Source organism: Aythya marila (genome assembly GCF_965140915.1).
Source record: "Aythya marila genome assembly, chromosome: 4".
Taxonomy (NCBI): Eukaryota; Metazoa; Chordata; class Aves; order Anseriformes; family Anatidae; genus Aythya; species Aythya marila.
In genome coordinates, this window is record NC_139045.1 from 5127892 (window position 1) to 5147395 (window position 19504).

Below are 19504 nucleotides of genomic sequence, written 5' to 3' on the forward strand. Positions count from 1 at the left end.
GAGGCCCTTGACCAGGAACTGTAAATGCCAAAAAATCCCAACACAAATCATGAGTTCTGCTTTTAAATGCTGGCATTGGGACCATTTGGTGCAAGTGACAGCCTGCCACTGCAGGATTTTATTTTTATTTTAAACGATACGACATTCAAAAAGCCTGTTCAAGGCACTGTTTATACCTACAGATTAGCGCTGCACTTAAGGAAAACCCTAACGAAACAGCTTGCTGCCTTTCCACCACTACGTTGCCAGAGTGAAAAGAGACTGCCCCCCAGTGGGCTACAACCACGTACATCAACTGCAAGCCACAGCATTCAATAAAGAATTGTTGAAAATTTTATTTTTAAGAAAGTGTGGTTATTTTTTGGATTTTTTTTTTCCCATTAATATAACGTCTTTGAATACATAAATTCACTTGTCATTCTGTCTTGCACCTGAAAAATCAACGTCTGCATGAAGGCACTGTACATATAAAGCTTTTCGGAATTACAAGAAAAAATAATCTACCAAATCAAGCTTTCAGCAGAGAAATAGGTAACTAGTGCAATCACTCCTCAGAGGTGGGTTATGTTCTAAACGCAGCTCGTGCCGTCCTCGGGAAGGTTTAAACAGAATTCACCTGTAGTTTGGCAATGCTGAATACAAAGAGAGTTTAACACCTCTCGAGGTTTGGAGTTCATTTGTATTTGTAGAATCCTTCTCCAGTCTTCTTACCCAGCTTCTTCTCTGCCACCAGTTTATCCAGAAGGGGGCTGGGTGCAAAAAGAGGATTGTTGGGCTCTAGCACATGCCATCCTGGTGGGAGAAAAGAAGGGGATGAATGAAAAATATTCCTGTTTACATGTCAAGATAACTGAGATCCGTATCTCTTTAGACAAATATTAAGAGCGCTGCCTAAAAGCAGAAGGGACTTCACTGAAGATCTGGTTTTGAAAGTGATATTCTGCCTAGAGAATTTACGCTGCTCATTCAAAACAAGACAACAACCATCTACAAGCTGTCACCAACTGCACCTCCTTTTGCTGTCATACCGACATTTACCCGCTTACTGACTGAAGTGAAGGGGAGACGGGACACCTGCACCCTTTAAACTATTTACTGGTTCCCTATTAACTGAGGATGAAGACATTGCAGGCAAAAAAATAGTAGGGAGCCTCAACTTTTGTTGCTTTTTATAAGAATATCTTACCTCTGTTACTCTTCCCACTGACTCTTTTTTAATTATACGAAGTCCGATTGACATTATTAATATTTTCCACAGGAGCTTGATGCAATAAGCACAACCACCACTGTCAGGTCCCCATCAATAAGGTGGGGTGCGGTACAAATGCTGCGCTCAGGTAGCACGCTGAGCTGCATTCTCATCCCTTTCTCCTCTACAGTTAAAAGGCCTGTGCCATAACTGACTCCTAATTAGCTTAAACATTTAGTTTAAGCTAATTAGGAATCACATTTTCCTTACAACATTCATCTGCAATTAATCTAAAAAGGGCAAAAAAGAAAAGGAAAATAAGCATGCAGTACCATCTATAATGTATTTACTGGTATCCAACCCAACGTAGTCCAGGAGTTCAAATGGCCCCATGGGATAGCCAGCCCCGAGCTTCATAGCAACATCAATATCTTCCTTTGATGCGTCTCCTAGAGAAAAGATTGACAGTTTGATGAACAGAGAGGATTCTGCATCTGCTTGGCACCACCTATAAATAATTAACAGGGTGTTATTTCACACTGGTGCAGCTCTTCACAAAAATCCCTGCACGTTTCAGAGCCACAAAACCTGGAGTCAGCATACACAAAAATACACGCTGGAATACAAAGTTGAATCCCTCACACACACACACACACACAAAAAAAAAACAACAAAAAAAAAAAACCTGCAGGCCTGCTTTCTATTTTCTCATCTTCCTCTTGCATTTCAGTATAGATTACCATGTTTTTGGTGGAACCGCAGCTACTGTGCTCAACCTAACAGAAAGAGTAGAGGAAGAATCAGTCACGAAGAATCGAGAGCTTCTTTTAGAGGCAGCTGAATGTTGTTAAGGAGAGGGCTCAATTTCAATTTTGTGGTGTCAGCAACACCTTTGGGATCCGGCACAGGACAGAGCTGCCCTTCCTCTAATGCAGTCAGAAGGCAAGGTCTAATACTGGACACAACTACCTTTGACAGCAGCTCCTGAGGTCAGGGATGCAGCCAGGTGAGCTGGCAGGCAGCACGCTGCATCGTGCTGCATCAGTTCATGCTTTAGCAAATGCAGCTTTTTGTTGAGACGCCAGCCTTGTGCACCTGGAGGTGCCCATTCCCACCTGCTTCTCCTGCGACAGGAGTCAGCGATAGCCAGCAGGTGGACAAGGCAGGACCGGGGGGAGTGGCTGCAGCTGATTCACGTGCTCAATTTCAACAACTTTCAGCAGAGGATAGCTAGCAGAGATGGCAGAGAGGAGTGATGACCTGAAGAGACTGCACAGCTGTAGTAAAATTACTGATTTCCAAGATTATTAAAGAAAATCAAAATGATTCATAACTTCTACGTCAGTCTGTGCCTACAAAAATAGGAATCCAGATTTTCAATTGTCACAGTTAATCTTCACCTTGTTCTTTCGCTGTGAATGTCTGTTTATACTGTCATGAAAGCAGATGCACCTTTGCTGCTTATTTTTACATCTTTTGATAAAGGCAGTGTACTTCTTTGCAGATCTTATACGGAAAAAAAAAAAAAAAAAAAAAAAAAAGAGGAAGATAACAGGTACCTGTTGTTGTTTTTTTTAAGCATGCTCCATGCTCAGTTCAGGCTATCCAGAATCTTAGAGGATCATAGCCAATGCAATTTATGCACCCAGAATAAGACCATCTTAGAAATGATTTTTCAGCAATTTCCCATAAAGGCAACAACTCAAATAAAATAGTCTTGTATGAAATCATAGAATCATTTAGGTTGGAAAAGACCCTGAAGAGATCAAGTCCAACCATCAAACTCACCTGCAAACTCCCATCACTAAATGATGTCCCTTACTGGCACATCATCAGGTAATAATTTTTTTATATTATGGAATGGTTTGAGTCAGAAGGGACCTCTTGGACCCCTCTGCGGATGGGGCATCCACAGCTGGCCTTCTGGGCTGCAAGTGCACACTGCTGGCTCATGTCATGTCTCTCTTTTTGTTCTTTAAAGCTAACAACTCTTTTATTTTTCTTTCTTTCTTTATTTTTTAAAAAAACTTCTTTTATTTTTGAGCAGCTGGGAAATTAGCCTTACTTCATTCCAAGATAAGCTCCCTGGATTCAAATACACAGAAGCCTTCAGCTCATTTGAAGCTGATGCAGGTGTACTTACTTCTCCTATCCACAGATTCAATCCACTTTGTCAGAATTGGCACTTTGCTACCTGACAGCACAGACCGGCCAATACAGACCATCACTTGCTAATATTTCCAACGCGCCTCTGTTTAAATTACTGTTGATATACTACAGGGATTTGGGCTGTGTAAAAGTATGGAAGTCCTTCCCCGCTTAACCCACAGAGACTTTGCATAAGTAAAGAATGAAGGACTGACCAATAAAAGGGTATTTCAGTGCCTGTGGTTGTCGGGGAAGAGGCCCAAATTCCTTACGACTGTGGCTGACAATCTGCTTCAAGTGTCTGCTCTAAGAATTAATGCAAAAGGTGTGATAAAAATTTAACACGATTCAGTAAGAAGCATGAATCAGAAGACAAGCATCAGGCTTTTCAAAACATTAATCAGGTTTTTACATCAATGTCTTCAGAGTTAAAAATTCATAAATGGACTTTAAGAAGTTTGGAAATATCATGCTGTTGAACAAAACACAAACAGAATAAAGATGAAATCAAAATGCTGTTTTGCCTAGGCAGAGAGCCCTCAATTTTAACGCACAATCTCAGTGACTGTTTTCTTCTACATTTAATTAAAGTTCCCTCATCTTCTGAAATATACATTATGAAAGACGCCACTCACCAAAGGCGCCCCTTTTACACACATTACAACACCCATGCACTATTTAAAACTGTGACTTTTTCTAAAAGAATAATGTCCCTTTGCATTCAAGCCTTTGTTTTTCCAGTCACTAAAATCTGCTCTTCTCTCTGTTTGAGATGTAATTAGGTACATCTGTTGATAGATAAACAAGCAGTGCTGGTTTATATTTGTTTCTGGAGATCAAACCATCCCTTCCGTGTGCTATAAAACAGATTTTTAATATTTAAAGCATATTTGGTGGAATCCTGATAATGTGATGCTTTCATCTGTAAAAAGGGGTGCTTTCAAAAACAAAATGTTTCAAATGACATTCTTCAGTAGCACGCAGCTACAAGCAGAACACTTGAAATAAAAGCAATTATACTCCAAATTTCCTCTTTAACCACTCACGTTATTGGCTTGTTTCCTTTTCAAAACAATTATCAATGCTTTCAAAGTTGGATGGTTCTTTAGGAACTCCAGATTACTTCCACCTGCCCTCAGCATCAACGTCAAAGAAGACCAAAACTAAGATGGGAGGTCCTAAGGAAGGTATGCTTTAAAAAGGACCTGGAAGAGGAGCAGGAGGTTTTACAGAGCAAAGGTTGAGCCCAAATCACTTGTGTGCCAGTACCGTAGAAAGATACTGAGTATTGTAGCTTATTCTACCTGAATATTGGTGTTTTCAGGTAGAAGCCCAGAGTATGGAACACCTCAGAAGAACTTTCCTAATGGAAAAAAATTCCTAATTTTTAGGAATTTTCATAACAGCCTCTTGGGCTGCAGAGAAGAGGGTTCCTGCTCAGCTGGCAGAGGCTATTTTTACAGTGGTACCACACTCACCTTTCCAAACCAGAAACATTTTGCACCAGCAGGAGTTTCCCACACAGGTAATCAGTAACTTCCCACTCTGCACGCCCTGGCGTTTCAAAGGGAAGACAAGCGCTTTCCAGCTACACAGACTGGTTCGTGCCTGATGTGCACGACCCACCTCCAGCCTTTAAGGCGTGAAGGTTTTAAGGGAATCACAACACCTTTCTGAATGGATATAACACTTTGCAGCACAGTATGATGCCAGCATCCCCTGAAGTCAATAACCCAGCAAGTACCTCTCTCAAAAAGTCGAACGGCTTCCATCATATACGGCACCAAGAGACGGTTTACAATGAAGCCAGGAGTGTCCTATGAAAATTAACAAAAGAAACAAAAAGGGATTCTAAATAAACATTCACAACTACTACACTCAGGCAACACATAAATTAAACAAGTGGATGAAGACACTTATTGAATCATCAGCTTCTGGTGCGCTCCGAACTGTATTTTCATCTGATTTATCTGCTCGCTATTCAAACGCAAAAGATGAGTTTCACAAACCAGGCATGGCACACAAACATTCATCATGATTAAGAGCAATTAAGACTACTACAAGTCCAACTCATCAATCTGAAAACGATGTAATGTGACCCATTGGAAAATGCCTTTCCTTTAGCAAAATTCTGCTGACACAATTTCCTGAAGGATACGAAGAGTTTTTTCTGTGTGTGCGTTGTTCACTACTGGAGTTCCTGGCTCAACGTTCTACCTCTCCCCCACTGCTCACCGCTAAACCAAGCTTTAATCAAAGTCAAAAATACAAAGAAAAGAGAAAGAGCTTTGCAAATACACTATTATTTCAAATATTACTACAACTGTTTCAGGTCTTTATTGATTCGTTCCATTTCATCTCAGTATTTAAACCAGAGAATTTCAAGCAAACAATTGCAATTTCTTCTGCAAACAGGAAAAAAAAAAATCAAACATGGAGACTGACCATTATTTCTGCATTACCCTCTACCCAAGCTGATTTATAAACAACATCGAATCGTATATTTGCCACATTCCACCCTGGAAAACTGTGACAGAAACAGGAAAAAAGAAGTCACCTAAGGCCATGCAGCAATGTAGCAGCACAGCCAAAATCTGAGTGCAGCATTCAGATGCTGAATTACTGGTAACCACCAGATCGCAGGCCCTTCTTTTTATGACCAAAAGTCTCCTGGGGGTTGTGAAACTTTAGGCAATAGCTTGCACAAAGCTTCCCAGACCACAGCTTAATGGATTTGGAAAAAGTGTGCTTAGGACGTGGGGCGTTCCTCTGGAAAAAAAACAAAACTGCAAAGCCATGAAGATTAATATGGGCGTAGTTACTGCAGTCTTAAGAAAATCTTGTGATGAGCACACACCATGGAGGACGCATTCAACAGCTTCACGGTACAAGAGGTAGCAGTCTTGCCTCTAACATAGCTAAAGATAAGCTCCTGTTTAAGCTTTTCAGCCCAGGACTGGAAAAGGCAAAACAGAGGGGTATGCTCTGACCTTGTAAGTTTTGCTGCTTTTCAGAAGATATCTAGAGTCCCTAAACTTTGAGGAATTTGTGGTAAATGTGGGCATTTTCTTTGTCAAAATATTTTTAATATGGAAGTGAATCTGGAAAAAAAATTGCCTGGAAATTCCAGAAATGCTCTTATAATCTCCTGAAAACCACTTTCTTAATATTAAGTTTTCAAGGAAAACAAGTTTTCTGGACATCGTACAATCCAAACTGTACTCACCTTACAACTGACAGGACTTTTTCCTACCGCTTTGCTGAAGTCCATAAGTGACTCAAAAGTCTTTTGGCTAGTCATTGGAGTCTTGATGACCTGGAAAACAGGAAGGAAGGGACAGATAAGCACATTTCTGAGCAGAATTTCCCAACACAGAGATGATTAAACCAAATTTCAGAACACTTACAGAAATTCATATGACATTTGTTTTGAAAAAAAGAAAAAAAAAACTAGATATATATATATATAACAAACACAGAAGTCTATTTTAAAGACAAGTATATTGTGTTTTACGTGTTCTCAAGTTATGTTTCCTTGAGATAGGTAAAAAAGTCTATCTTTTTAGAATCCTGTGTAGAGGTAATAGTATAACAGACCTGCTTTAAAAGCCACATAGTCTCTGCTGTCTTGGGAAACACACTGGCACTACTCTAGAAAACCATATTATAAAATTAATATACCATATTAAACCTGATATAAACGATGAAACATCTATTCTGTGCCCAGGGTAAACATGAGACAGACATGTAATTCTAAAGAAAATTTAAAATCTTTCAGATATGCAACAGTCTCTTAGCTTTTTAGTATATTCCTATGTTGATTTTCTTCACAAATGAGTCTTTTTCTTTTGTCACATGTAGTATTTGCTAGACTCCCCTGGAGTTGGGATGCAGCGTGTTATTTATTACACTGTATTTGTTCTTTATTAGCGACCTACCCCCCACCACACACAGAATTACTTGCAGAAGCCGAACTGGTTGCAATATTTGTGTTGAAACTGGCCTTCATGGGTGGTAACTGAAAGCTGCTACGTGCAAGCGGTTAAGACTGACCTCTTTATTCACACAATCTTAAGTCACTCAGATTTCCGTGCCCCAGACACCCTAATAACTGATGATAAGGCCAACACACAAAAAAACAACATTGTTAGGACTGAGGAGAAGGCTTATTTTTCGGCAGAAAAAAAAGAGTGTTTTTTTAACTTCATTATTAGATAAAAATCTCCAAAATATTTATGTAAGACTGTGACAGTTTCAAGAACGAGTTTTTAGTACACACTTGAGAGTTTTTAAACACTATCACCAGTCTTTTGAATTATTAGAGAAAGAAGTCCCTCATAGCTATGCTCTTCTGAGCACAAGATCAACAACCTATGGAAATCGCAGATAAGATGCAAAGCTACTGCAGAGTTGTGACAGGTATGGAGGACAGCTTCCATGACAGATGCCTGGCAATTTCAGTAATATCCTTTACAGTTAGGGCAACTCCCTCGATTTTTTACCCCATTACTTCAAATGGAAAAAACTATTTTACATAGAAGATGTTATACAGTGTTCTTCAGTGCCAGTCCTGATTTAGAGCAGCGGATCTGAAACAAAAGCAAACCCTTAAAAAGTGTATTTATTTATTAATTAATAATAGAACACAAAAGCTGTGCTTAAAGACCTTCAAATACTGCTCATCAAGCGGAGTGACTTTGGGCAAGGGCATTCATAAATCTGGTGAAAAAAACACCAATTACAATGTTGCCCACAGCAGTCATAAAGGGGTTGCTCTGTTTTGTCTTTTTTACGAATACAGATAGGTATCCTCAGTAGTTTTCTATCCTCACAGAAGTTTAGTTCAGATATCTAAAGTCTATCATTCGTTTTAGGCTTGAGACAAGGCACAGGACATTTCAACCTCACAAATAAATTACTGGAGACAAGTAGTTCTTAGTACAGAAACCAATAAAGCTTTACTGTGCCAGCCTAAGGAACTATGCTAAGATTTCTGTCATCTCTGACACCACCTATAAAATTTCTCCCTTTCCTCCTTACATTTCCCCAGACCATTTAATCACAATACAGAGATTAAACTAAAACATTTCACATGGGTACAGAAGTTAGGGAAAAGGGAATTTGCAAGTGGTTGAGTCCTTGCCAGATGACTGTACTCTGAATCACATTTGTCCGTTTCAGCTAAAAGGTTCAAACATATTTTTTTGGGGGGGATACAGTCAAAGAAACAGAGCAAGGAAGTGCATGGCATGTATTTTAACGTGAAACAAGCGAAATTCAGGAGTTCCAAAGCAAGGCACAGCTTATTCAGAGTGTTTGTCACCAAAGCACTACTAGAATTAATCACTTACGGGGCAGAGGAAAAAGATTTACAGCATTTAAGTGCATGAAGTACGTGAACTTTTGTGGCAGGCTGGCCAAGACACAACGTTCATTTTCACTTAAGGTCTTGTAAGTTGTAGCCGACCAAGATGAGCTGTAACAATCACACGCTCTCCAGACACGCACATTCTTTTGTAGTTTAGCTCATCTCCTGTGCTACTGCACAGCCACCTTAAGGCACCCTTTTTCTTTTTTTTCTTATTTTTGGGGGCCAGTGGGAGGAGAACAGGCAGAGGAGGAAAGCCCTGGCAGTTGTACTGCAATGATGTCTTTACTTTGGAGACTCAGACCCTTATATCAGATTATTTCTTATTCTGCTCTGCATTTCAGCATTATTAGAAGGTGCAAGATGTAGCCAAGGAGAGTGTACTTAGAAAAACTTCTGAAGATTTAGTAAAGGCTGCTCTTTACATATTTCCCAACCTTTAAGGACCTCCAATGGTAACGTTAAGACCCGTAGCTTCAACCCTTCCAGACAAATCATCTGGAAGACTGAATAAACACGACTTACTTTGCGTCTCAAAAGTCACAAGGCAGTACGAGTTCCTCTGCACAGCGCCTCCTGTCAAGCCCAGACTGTTAATAATCAAATCCCTCTGTCAGTCATTGGATGGTTTTGTTTCGGCTGCCAATAGTTCGTATTAATCAGCTAGTCTGCGGGACTGAAACAGTCACTGGAAAGGGCACGTCGGCTGGCAGCTCACCAGGGAACTTTGGAGCCTGGAGGCAGGAGTTACCTCCGTGGTCAACCTGCCCCTCGACAGACCGTCACCAGAGGTGGCTCGTTCTGCATCAGAGGAGCTGCAAAACCCACACCGACCCTTTCACCAGACTGAATCCCCAGCGATAACAACCACGCTGCTGTGATGACTACGTGGTTGCAATTAAGATGGTGTAAGAGCCTTACCTCCACGAGCTTCATCATCGGCACAGGATTGAAGAAATGGAGGCCACCGAATCGGTCCTGCCTGGTGGTGGAGTTGGCCAACTGCGTGATCTGCAGGGACGAGGTGTTGCTTGCAAATATTGTATGCCTGGAAAAAGAAACACATGGGCTGTGCTGTCTTCCTGACAGCAGGAGATAGGTGCACCACGCAGAAACAGACATCCACTGGCTAGCCATCCACACAACTCCTAAAAATATCCCTGCAGATTACCACCTTCCTTTTGCTGAGGTATAAATAGAGCAATGAAGGAATAACCAGAGGAAGAGCTGTGTGAGCTTCTGACTCCCGAGATTGCATGTTGAATACTGTGTCAGGTCAAAGAAGAAAGACTCTCTAAGCAGAACATTTTTGTTACAGCCCCGGATCTATTCCAAGTAATTCCTTCAGCAATCCTGAAAATCAAATGGATTTTTTTTTTTTTTACACATCTATGGAAACCGAATCACGTGACATGTCAAGCATGTATTAATTTTATTACTTTTTTATAATGATCAATGGCAGACACGGTAAGTAAACTTTGTACCAGAGCAAAGAGGTAATGAGAAAAAGAAGAAGGGACACTGCAAAGGTTACACAAAATTACACAATTTTCAAGGCATATTTCAAAGATCTTGTCAGAGACATAAAACACAGTTACTAATTCCAATTTGTAATGATTTTTTTCAGAGACATCTCAGAGCCTCAGCAGCCCTGCCATATTGACATCACACAGAAAACTTAAATGGCTTTTTCTTCAAACCACAAAATCAAAAACTAAAATTAGAACTGAAACCCTACCTTCCATTCCGGACTGCCTCAATCTACCTTTCAAGAAGTTATCCTCCTGGACTCATCAAATGTTAATCTAGATTGGTAGTTTGCTTATATTTCACTGAGATATAATTGAGCTTCCAAACAGAGCTTTCAGAAGTTACATCTAAGTCATGGGGACATCTTATAGATGCATTAGAAGAAAACATTTAAAAAAAAAAAAAAGACTTTTTTTTTCTGTTTTTATGTTTTCTGAGTTTTGAAAACTTGTTAAGGGAAAAGGAAACCAAATATCCTGAGAATTCCTGCTTATATTTCTTATAAATATTCTTTTGTTTTCCCCCCACCATAAAGTGGGCCTTCCATTGTTCTTAGACAGGGTACTAAAAATAGTATTTCACACTTCATCATTTTCATCTTGCAAGGTCAATGAATACAATGGACATTTATCTTCCCCCAAAATCTGTCACTGTATAGAAATAATTCAAATATTCATTAAAAAAAGCTTCGTGAACCCACGTGTAAAACAGCAACAATTACATCTCACAGAATAGTGGTCTTAGAGCAAGAGGTTTTACTTCAGCATCACTTCTGCAGGTAAATCCTATGAACTCTCACAATGTAAAGCTTTGGTTAAAAAAAAAAAAAAAAGGCATTACATTGGTGCTATGTACAAGGGCATTTTATTTACACTTTCTGCTCTGACCAACAAACTGACTTAAACTGAGGTTAAAATAGAACTGACATGCCTCTGTGACACAGAGTACATTATCTGTGTTTCAGGTGACAGCACGGTCTGAAGGCTTTTAAAAGCACTTAGAGGAGTGAACCCCAAGGATGATTTTCCAGCCATCAGTGTGCTTTCACTTGGTGCCATCTAGTGGGCCATAGGAAGAAATTAAAAACAAAGTCAAACACAACAGAAACACACCGTTTTGGTAAGACTTACTTTTACAGTCCAGCTCTTTAAGCAGGGAACACTGAAGAAAACCTCTTTCACAGCGCTTTTATAACGCACTGCTTCTGAACACCCTGACCTGTCCCAAAACACTGACCTGTTCCCGGCTGAGTTTCCATTTCTAAAGACCGATCCTAAACCAAGAGATGCTGAGACTAATAGAAGGCAAGAGCTCTTAGGCAAGTAGACACTCCAAAATTCTTTTGACATCATTATCATCCTTCTTGGAAAGTGCTGCATTGTTTAAATGCCCCAAAGATCATGAAAAATGCAGAGGTATTATAAAAACAAACAACAACAAAAAAAAAAAAAAAAAAAAAAAACTAGCCTGACCTTTTTCAGAACAGGAGCACGAGGACTGATTCAACAGAGGAAAAGGAAAACAGACTCAGCAGTGGGTAGCAATGCTTTATCACCCATTCTGAAGATGATAACCATACAACAGTTACTATATGAGAGAGATAACACACCTGGAGGTGTGTTTTATACATATATATATATATATATATATATATATATATATATATATATATATATACACACACTACACTTTGCACTCTTGCAAAGCACTGCTAAGAACAAAAACCAGGATGTGTTCAGACTGATGGCCTAAGACCAAGCAACGGCCCTCACTGTTTTACCTTTTTACCTGCTCAGTTACCCAGGTGAGGAACACCCCAAGTTCTCAGTGCCCTCTGGGGCTGCCAACCTCTCCTCGTTCATTGCATTTTCTCTGAAAACTTAAGAGCAATTCGCTCTCCACCCAACCACCAAATAAAACCTGACTCAGTAAGGAACACCTTTCTCATCCCCCTCCATTTATGGATCCCCTCTCAGAGGAATGCTGGTTCCTACACAGAAAAAAAAAGGAAGAGGAAAGAAGCTCATTGTGCGCTATTTTTTCATGAGATGCTTTGGCTTTGTTCTGTCACCAGGTTTATATTCGTTGGAGAGGTCATCTCAGAACAAATACGTGAGGGGGCATGTAGTGTTGCACCTGAGGAAACAAACGAAACCCAGGATACAACATAAACGAAGAAATAGGCGTATGTACAGTTCATGTTTCAAAACCAGGATTAATCATCTTGTCTGATCAACTGTAACACACAGCCCCTTACATTTCAGTCAGCTATCAGCTCACTGGGTAAGTTATCAGGGTAAGACCGAAGATTTGCATTAGTAAAAGCCCTTCCTCCTCAGAAGGCTGGCCTTTCATACTCACTGCCTGTAACACAAAGTGCCACCGAAGCCCCAGGCCCCACGGAATTAAAACTTCTCCCAGGCCTCGAGCTCTCTCGAAACAAATCTTGCCTTTGTTACAGCTGCAAGACCCACGCTGAACTGATGCAACAGTGAGGTGGCTCAAGAAGTAATTCTACTGCATTTGGAAACCTCTGATCTAGCGAAGGCTGCACGGCACCTGTGCTGACAGGCACAGCCTTCCCTCCCATCACAGAGCCACACGGGGGAAGCAAAGCCTCCTGCTCCATTCAGGCACAAAAACCCACCGACTAGACGGTTCTGCCTTTCCCCACAACACCCACATGATAGGCAAATCATGGATATTCCCCAAAAATAGTTACAAACTACCATTTGCATCTAATAGCCAGTAGTTTAAGCACTCAGCTACTAAGCTTCACTATTTCACTAGCTTTTCTTTGTTTCCACCTACACCTAACATACTGCAACTGGTATTCTTCACCATTCACTACCCTCTTCTTCACCCTCTACATCTTTATCCCCATCTCCAATTCTCCTCTTAAAAAGGAAGGCTTCTTGTCTAATTTTTCCCAGCCCTGCAGAGTCACGCTTTAGGCAGCACGAAGGAGCATACCTGAACCTTTACCTGCCCCTACCTTTAACGCTCCGCAACGTAAAACTTGTTGTTTCGAGGCAGCTTTATGTATAAACCACTCAGTCTTAGCAAAAACAGCCTCAAGTGTTCCAAATGCATGTAGTATTACACGAGGCTCCAAGTCCCTACTTTTCCTTGTGCCTTTTCCAGTTTCCCTTGCTGGCTGCTTCTAGATGATTTGCCATTTCGTACACTCTAGTTTGCTCATCAGTTTTCTGTGTTAAAAACAGAGACCGATTGCCTGAGTCTTTCTCTGTTTTTAACAGAAGCACCCAGTGGTCTGTTTTCACAAAATTAGGATAACCTAACCATGATGAGGTATCCTGGTAATTGCCAAAGGCAGCTACTTAATTTTCTTTGCCTGTGAGACTGCAGCTAAGAGCAAGTTACACTGTCCTCAACGCAAGGCTTCTTGCGACCATTTATCGTTCTCAGAAACGCCAGGCAATTCTGAACACTAACCATATGAGGCAGCCTGAAAACCTCCCCGGGCTGAAGTCAATTAATGATAACATCTTTCCTCCCTTGACATTATATTCAAGCTGCAGCCTGCTTAGCTCTTAGTTAAACAATCTGGAAGACCTCTTAGCCAATACCCCCTGATTCAGCTGCACCAGTTAGAAGTTCACTCTGTGAGCAGTCAAGGTCTTGTGATTCTGAGTCATCCATTACAAGGATCAGGCTCCCGAGACTGCATGCTCAGCTTAACAGCATTTTGAGTTTTGGATGGAATTGAACAGTAACTTCGAACAGTTATCAAATATAGGTCAAGGCAAGCTCCACAGACTGTAACTGAGTGTGTGGTAAGAAAAGACAGACACTGCTACCTCAAACATCATAACTGACAATGATCTATGTCCAAAACCTTGCAATATACAAGTTTATCTCATTTAAGCTATGACTTGCAGCTTAGAAGCTGAAACTTCTGAAAATTTATTCGTGCTAGGCACACTAAAACCAAATATTTCACCATTCCAATTCCCTGTTTAACTATGGGAATGCATGTTAACCATACCCAATCTGTACCAGGATAAGCTTATGCTACAGCTGCACATTTGCATTTAGATCTGACTTGGAAAAAGCAGGCTTTGAACTTGTTGAGTAGATGGACAAACCTCCTCTTGTCTAATCATACCATGAAGCACATCCAATAATGCAATGCAACAAGTAAATAAAGGAGATGAAGGTACCTGAATGTGTTTGTAACACATGTACCTGGCAGGACAAGTGTCCATACCATGTGACAGTCTGGAGTAAGTCTAAGGAGAAAACCTCCTGTTTTTAAGAAAAACAGCTAAGAAAATGCAGAATTAATGGTGCAAGAGAAAAAAAAAAAAATAAAGGTGCAAGTTTCAAAATGAAAGAGAAGAAATACACATACTCTGGAGCAAATTTATCCAGCCTCTTGAAGAGTTCATTTTTAATTTCCTGGTTCTCCACGATGGCTTCTATCACCAGATCCGTGCTGTGGACCACTGCTACCGCATCTGTGCTTGTTGTGAGGTTCTTTAAGGTCTTCTCAATAAATTCTGCACCAGCCTGAAACATCACAAGAATTTGCAACAACGATTTCATTTCTTTTTACATGAAAACCCACATAAGCGCTGTAATGTATTTTTGCGCCCCCCAAACCTCAGGATGAATTATTTGGCACCATTTTGCATTTAACATTTGTTTCAAAAAGTCACCAAGCTATTTAAAGCTTTATCTAGAGGCTGAAGGAACAAAAATCAGGGAAGACATCCATCTTTCAGCCTCCCTGAATCGCAAAAAGAAAATCCAAGCTCTTCATTGTACTGAAAAAAAAAAATCTATTTTTTAAGCCAGCATATTACTATGATCTGTAACGCATAACTGCAAAACAACATCAGAACTCCAGTACAGGAATTTTATTATCCTTGGTTCTCCTAATGGTGCAAATAAAAAATGCCAACCTCAGGCTTATCCGCAAATTTCTTCTTTGTCACTCTCTTCAAACTCTCTTCAATTCCCTTTGTAGACTTCTTGAGGATTTCATCTGACTGGTCTACCAACACCACCGTGTGACCACTGGCTGCTGCAATCTGAAAGTTAAAATCAGATTCAACATCAACATCATAAACAACCAGACTGATGTGGGTTGGGGCAGACAACTGACCAGAATTAGGCAAAAGACTGCTAAAGGACCTAGAATCAAGAATCATGCACTTTAATAGAAAAAAAAATCATTAAAATGCTCAAATATTTGGGGTGGAGAAGGGAGAAAGGACTTAACTTGAGAGAAAAGGAAAGAGAAATCCCTTTTTCCCCCGAGCTGCCTGCAGAACTGCGCTTGGAGGCAGCTGGATTCTGCAGCTCTGACAAGTGAAAGAAATCTGTCTTGAACAGAGGAAGCGGCTTAGCCGTGAGCCTCGGATCTGTGAAGCAAAAAGGGCTGTGGAGACCCAAAGTAGAAGGCTGGCAGGGTGAACAGGTGCTGTAAGGGATGGCTGGCCCTGTGATCCCGGGGCGTAACGTAACACAACGCTGCTGTTTGACCACGAGCGTGTGCCTGGAACAACGGGAAGGTGACAGTGGAACTGGGAGCAGAAATGAGGCTTTTGCTGCAGCAGGGCTCTGTGCAGATCCAAACTGCTAGCAAATTCTCCTTCCTTCGTACTGGGTACAAACACTGGCTCAGCCTATTAAAAAACAGCTTGCCATTATCTCTTACTTTGCTATTCATTAATTTACATTTCTCTTGTTAGCTAGCAACAGTCTATCTTAATTTTCAGAACTCCTAAACAAAGTTGCAATATAATAACTACAGAAAATAACAGATGTTGAAACGTGTTGCCACTTTTTTTTTTTTTTTTTTTTGTGAGTGACACCTTAGGAGTTTACGTTCTGCAAACTTTCCCTTTACGCCTAACTTGCACCTGGAGTTTAAAGAACCTCCTGTGCCCACAAGACCTACCCCAACAAAGCTAGCTGAAATGAAAAACACAGACCTGAAGAAAAGCGTGGCACTATTCTCATTCAAGGTTCCCCACAAATCCAGCAAATAAAGAAATGCCAGGCTGGTTCCAGACAGAAGCACTGCAGAATTAACAAGGTGTCAGCCGGCAGCTGGACATTTCTTCATCCATTTTTTTTTTAATTATTTTCATTACGGCCATTTCATAAAATCAGTTGTATCATAAAAAATTTTTAAATTAAGATTGGACTTCCATTTCTTATACTTCATCTGCTGCTATCATTTGCAACGGCAAAGCAAGGGCCTCTACTCTTCAGAAAAAAACTCATTACCAAGCACATTCATAAGACATGCTTCAGCGATTATCCATTTACAATTGTACCAGAACATCACTGAGCAGCTGGCAAAGAATCACAGAGAAGTTAAGAGCTCCCTTTTTCCAGTTCATTCTTAACATATGTGTGTTTATAGGAAAGAAGAAAAATGTCAAGAAATCACATCATCGCCTTGCAATTCAAACACACACTTCCACAGACTCCTCTCTCCGGTATCTTTATGAATATTACATATGAAACACAACAGTGCTGGGGAGTCAGTTAATGCTTCTCTCACACTGTTCGTGTGGCCGAATGAGAAATTGTAGTCTCCTGGCTTTCAGCCATGCACTGGTTAGCTTCTCCTGACTGTATGAGAAAGAAGGAAGATGATTTCTGAAGTGTTCAAAGCAGGAGGAAAGTCTATACTACCAGGGTGCAGAGGAGACCTTGCTCTGTCACAATCATCTCTGCTTTGGGATAATTCTGGATTGATAAATCGGAGGCAGATGGTCAGCAAAACACTCCTAAGTCCTTAACAGTGCTAGAACACTACAACTGCTGTTACTGCCAAATACCACACCTGTTTCTCTTGGTAAACTTCTCCCTAAAACATGCAATCTAACAGAATATGCATATTAAGTCACTTACTCTACAGAATTACAACCTTTGCATAGTGTGCATGCTCTTTGAGCATGCGAACAGCTTGCTGCAAAGTTGTTATCTGAAGATTCCTTCAGTGGAAATCTCAAATTCTAGTATCAAGGTGCAGAAAGGTGTTTGTTACCAGACAAGTTAATAAACAACTAGTTTATTCCTTACCAAAAAAAAAAAAAAAAGCCAAAAACCACACAGCCCCTGTATGCCTCCTACTAGAAATTTGCAATTTGCCAAGAATGTGAAAAATCTTCACTTCTGAGAAGGTCATCCATTAATTAAAAAAAAAAAAAGGAACATTGCTATTTGTGTACTCCAACTCCCTACTGGCTTCCACCTGGGGAAAGCAGTGCCAACCTGGAGGATGCTGGATGCTCCAGTTACTGCTTGTGAAGTACCCAGTACCTTTGACATCAAGCTCTGTCTGTGAATGAGGTAAATAACTAAATCTTAAATCACCGGCAAGACTGTTCAGTCACAAAGCAATCAGGTTAAAGATGAACTTGAAAGCCAAAGGCCAGAGATTAAACACTGGGAAAATAAGTGCTATTTAAATATTAACCGCTCCATAACTCTATAGATGACTGACAGCCTAATGTTCATTTTAGCTGCTATACGGTATTTAAATAACTGGTAATAATGTCACTTGATCCGCTCCCTTGGCAAGATAGAAGAAGCTTCTTTCTTAGCCCTACATTTTCCAAATATTTATTACACACTGTCTGGTTTTATAAATAGCCCACACGCTGTCATAAGAACCATCCTAAATAATTTAGGACATTAACCTCAGTTCCTTTTGCCTACCTGTCTGACCTGAAGATCTGTGGCTTAACAAGAGAAAAGTTTTAAAGTTGAGCAACCGGACAGCAGCGGCACGGCAGTGCTTTCTACTCTGAAACAATAAAACCGAAGATTGCAGAAGTCTGCTAGCACGGCAGCTCAGGTGTGCCCTGTCACAGGCAGCCCCAAATCCTCGTCCTGAGGGTGAGATGCCCGTGTGCTGCCCACCCTAGGTCGCCTGTGTGCCTTGTATGCTACATGCTGAAATAGGCATCTCATTAAATCGTTTGAATGCAAAGCGTGGTATATTCAGACAAGTGATTTGAGGCCCTGGAGCGTGTCCAGAGCAGGGCTACGGAGCTGGTGAGGGGCCTGGAGCACAAGGCCTGTGAGGGGCGGCTGAGGGAGCTGGGGGGGTTTGGGCTGGGGAAGGGGAGGCTCAGGGGAGACCTCATTGCTCTCTGCAACTGCCCAAAAGGGAGATGTGGGGAGCTGGGGGTCGGCCTCTGCTCACAGATAACCACTGATAGGACCAGAGGGAATGGCCAGGGGAGGTTTAGGTTGGAAATGAGGAGACATTTCCTCTCAGAAAGAGCAGTCAGGTGTTGGGACGGGTCGCCCAGGGAGGTGGCGGAGTCCCCGTCCCTGGGGGTGCTCAAGGCACGGTTGGACGTGGTGCTTGGGGACACAGTTAGCGGGTGACACTGGTGGTAGGGGACGTTTGGACCAGCTGATACTGGAGACCCTTCCCACCCTTAGTGATTCTTTGATTCTTGACCAGCCCCGAGAGAACCCCCGCGGGGCCATCAGCTCCCCAACATGGCGCCCCCCCCCCCCCCCCCCCCCCCCCCTCCCGCCCCGCTCCCCGTCATGGCGGCAGCGCCGCCCCCGCTGCCGCTCGGCTCCCGCCCCGGCCGCGCTCACCTGGGCGATGCCGGCGCCCATGAGCCCGCCGCCGATGACGGTGACATGTTTGACCAGCAGCTTCTTGGCGGCCGCCGTGGCGGCAGCAGCAGCAGCAGCAGCGGCGGAGGACGAGGAGGAGGAGGAGGCGGCTCGCACGAAGCGTCGGGTGGCGAAAGCCATGGCGGAGGCGGGCAGGAGGCAGCAAGGAGCCTGCGGCCGCTCGGCGGCGGGGCCGGGCCGGGCCGGGCCAGGCGGGGCGAGAGCCGCGCTCCGCCCCAGGGAGCCGGGGCCGCCTGAGGGGGAGAGGCTCCCGGCGGGGGCTGCCCGTCCCTCAATGGGTTTGGGGCTGCTCCTCGGCCGCTGGGGGGCTGCTGGCACCCTCCCCGGTGTCCCCAAGGTCAACCCGATAATGGCGAGGGGCTGGCTCCGTGTGGGGGCTGCCTTGGTGCCCGTCCTTCACGCCGCGCTTCCCCCCAGCTGGTGGCGTGGCAGCAGGTTATTTCACAGAATCACAGAACTTCTAGGTTGGAAGACCTCAAGATCATCGAGTCCAACCTCTGACCTAACGCTAACAGTCCTCCACTAAACCCTCAAAATCAGGCCTGCTGTGCAGTGTGCCATCAGCACACAACTAGACAGACATTTCATTTTCAAGCCTACGCAAACTATAGGAATCCCCCCGA

The 19504-nt window shown here is 42.3% G+C and overlaps 1 protein-coding gene across 1 annotated transcript; it reads right to left on the minus strand.

The window, feature by feature from the left end:
- Positions 1–315: 315 nt before the first annotated feature.
- HADH (hydroxyacyl-CoA dehydrogenase) lies at positions 316–19068 on the minus strand. The gene is made up of 8 exons (XM_082759656.1): positions 18840–19068; positions 15164–15292; positions 14611–14768; positions 9627–9753; positions 6564–6653; positions 5082–5154; positions 1522–1638; positions 316–792 (listed from the first exon to the last, which is right to left on the minus strand). The coding sequence occupies exons 1-8, from the start codon at positions 18999–19001 to the stop codon at positions 674–676; spliced, it is 975 nt and encodes a 324-aa protein (XP_082615782.1). The 5' UTR covers positions 19002–19068; the 3' UTR covers positions 316–673.
- Positions 19069–19504: the final 436 nt, after the last annotated feature.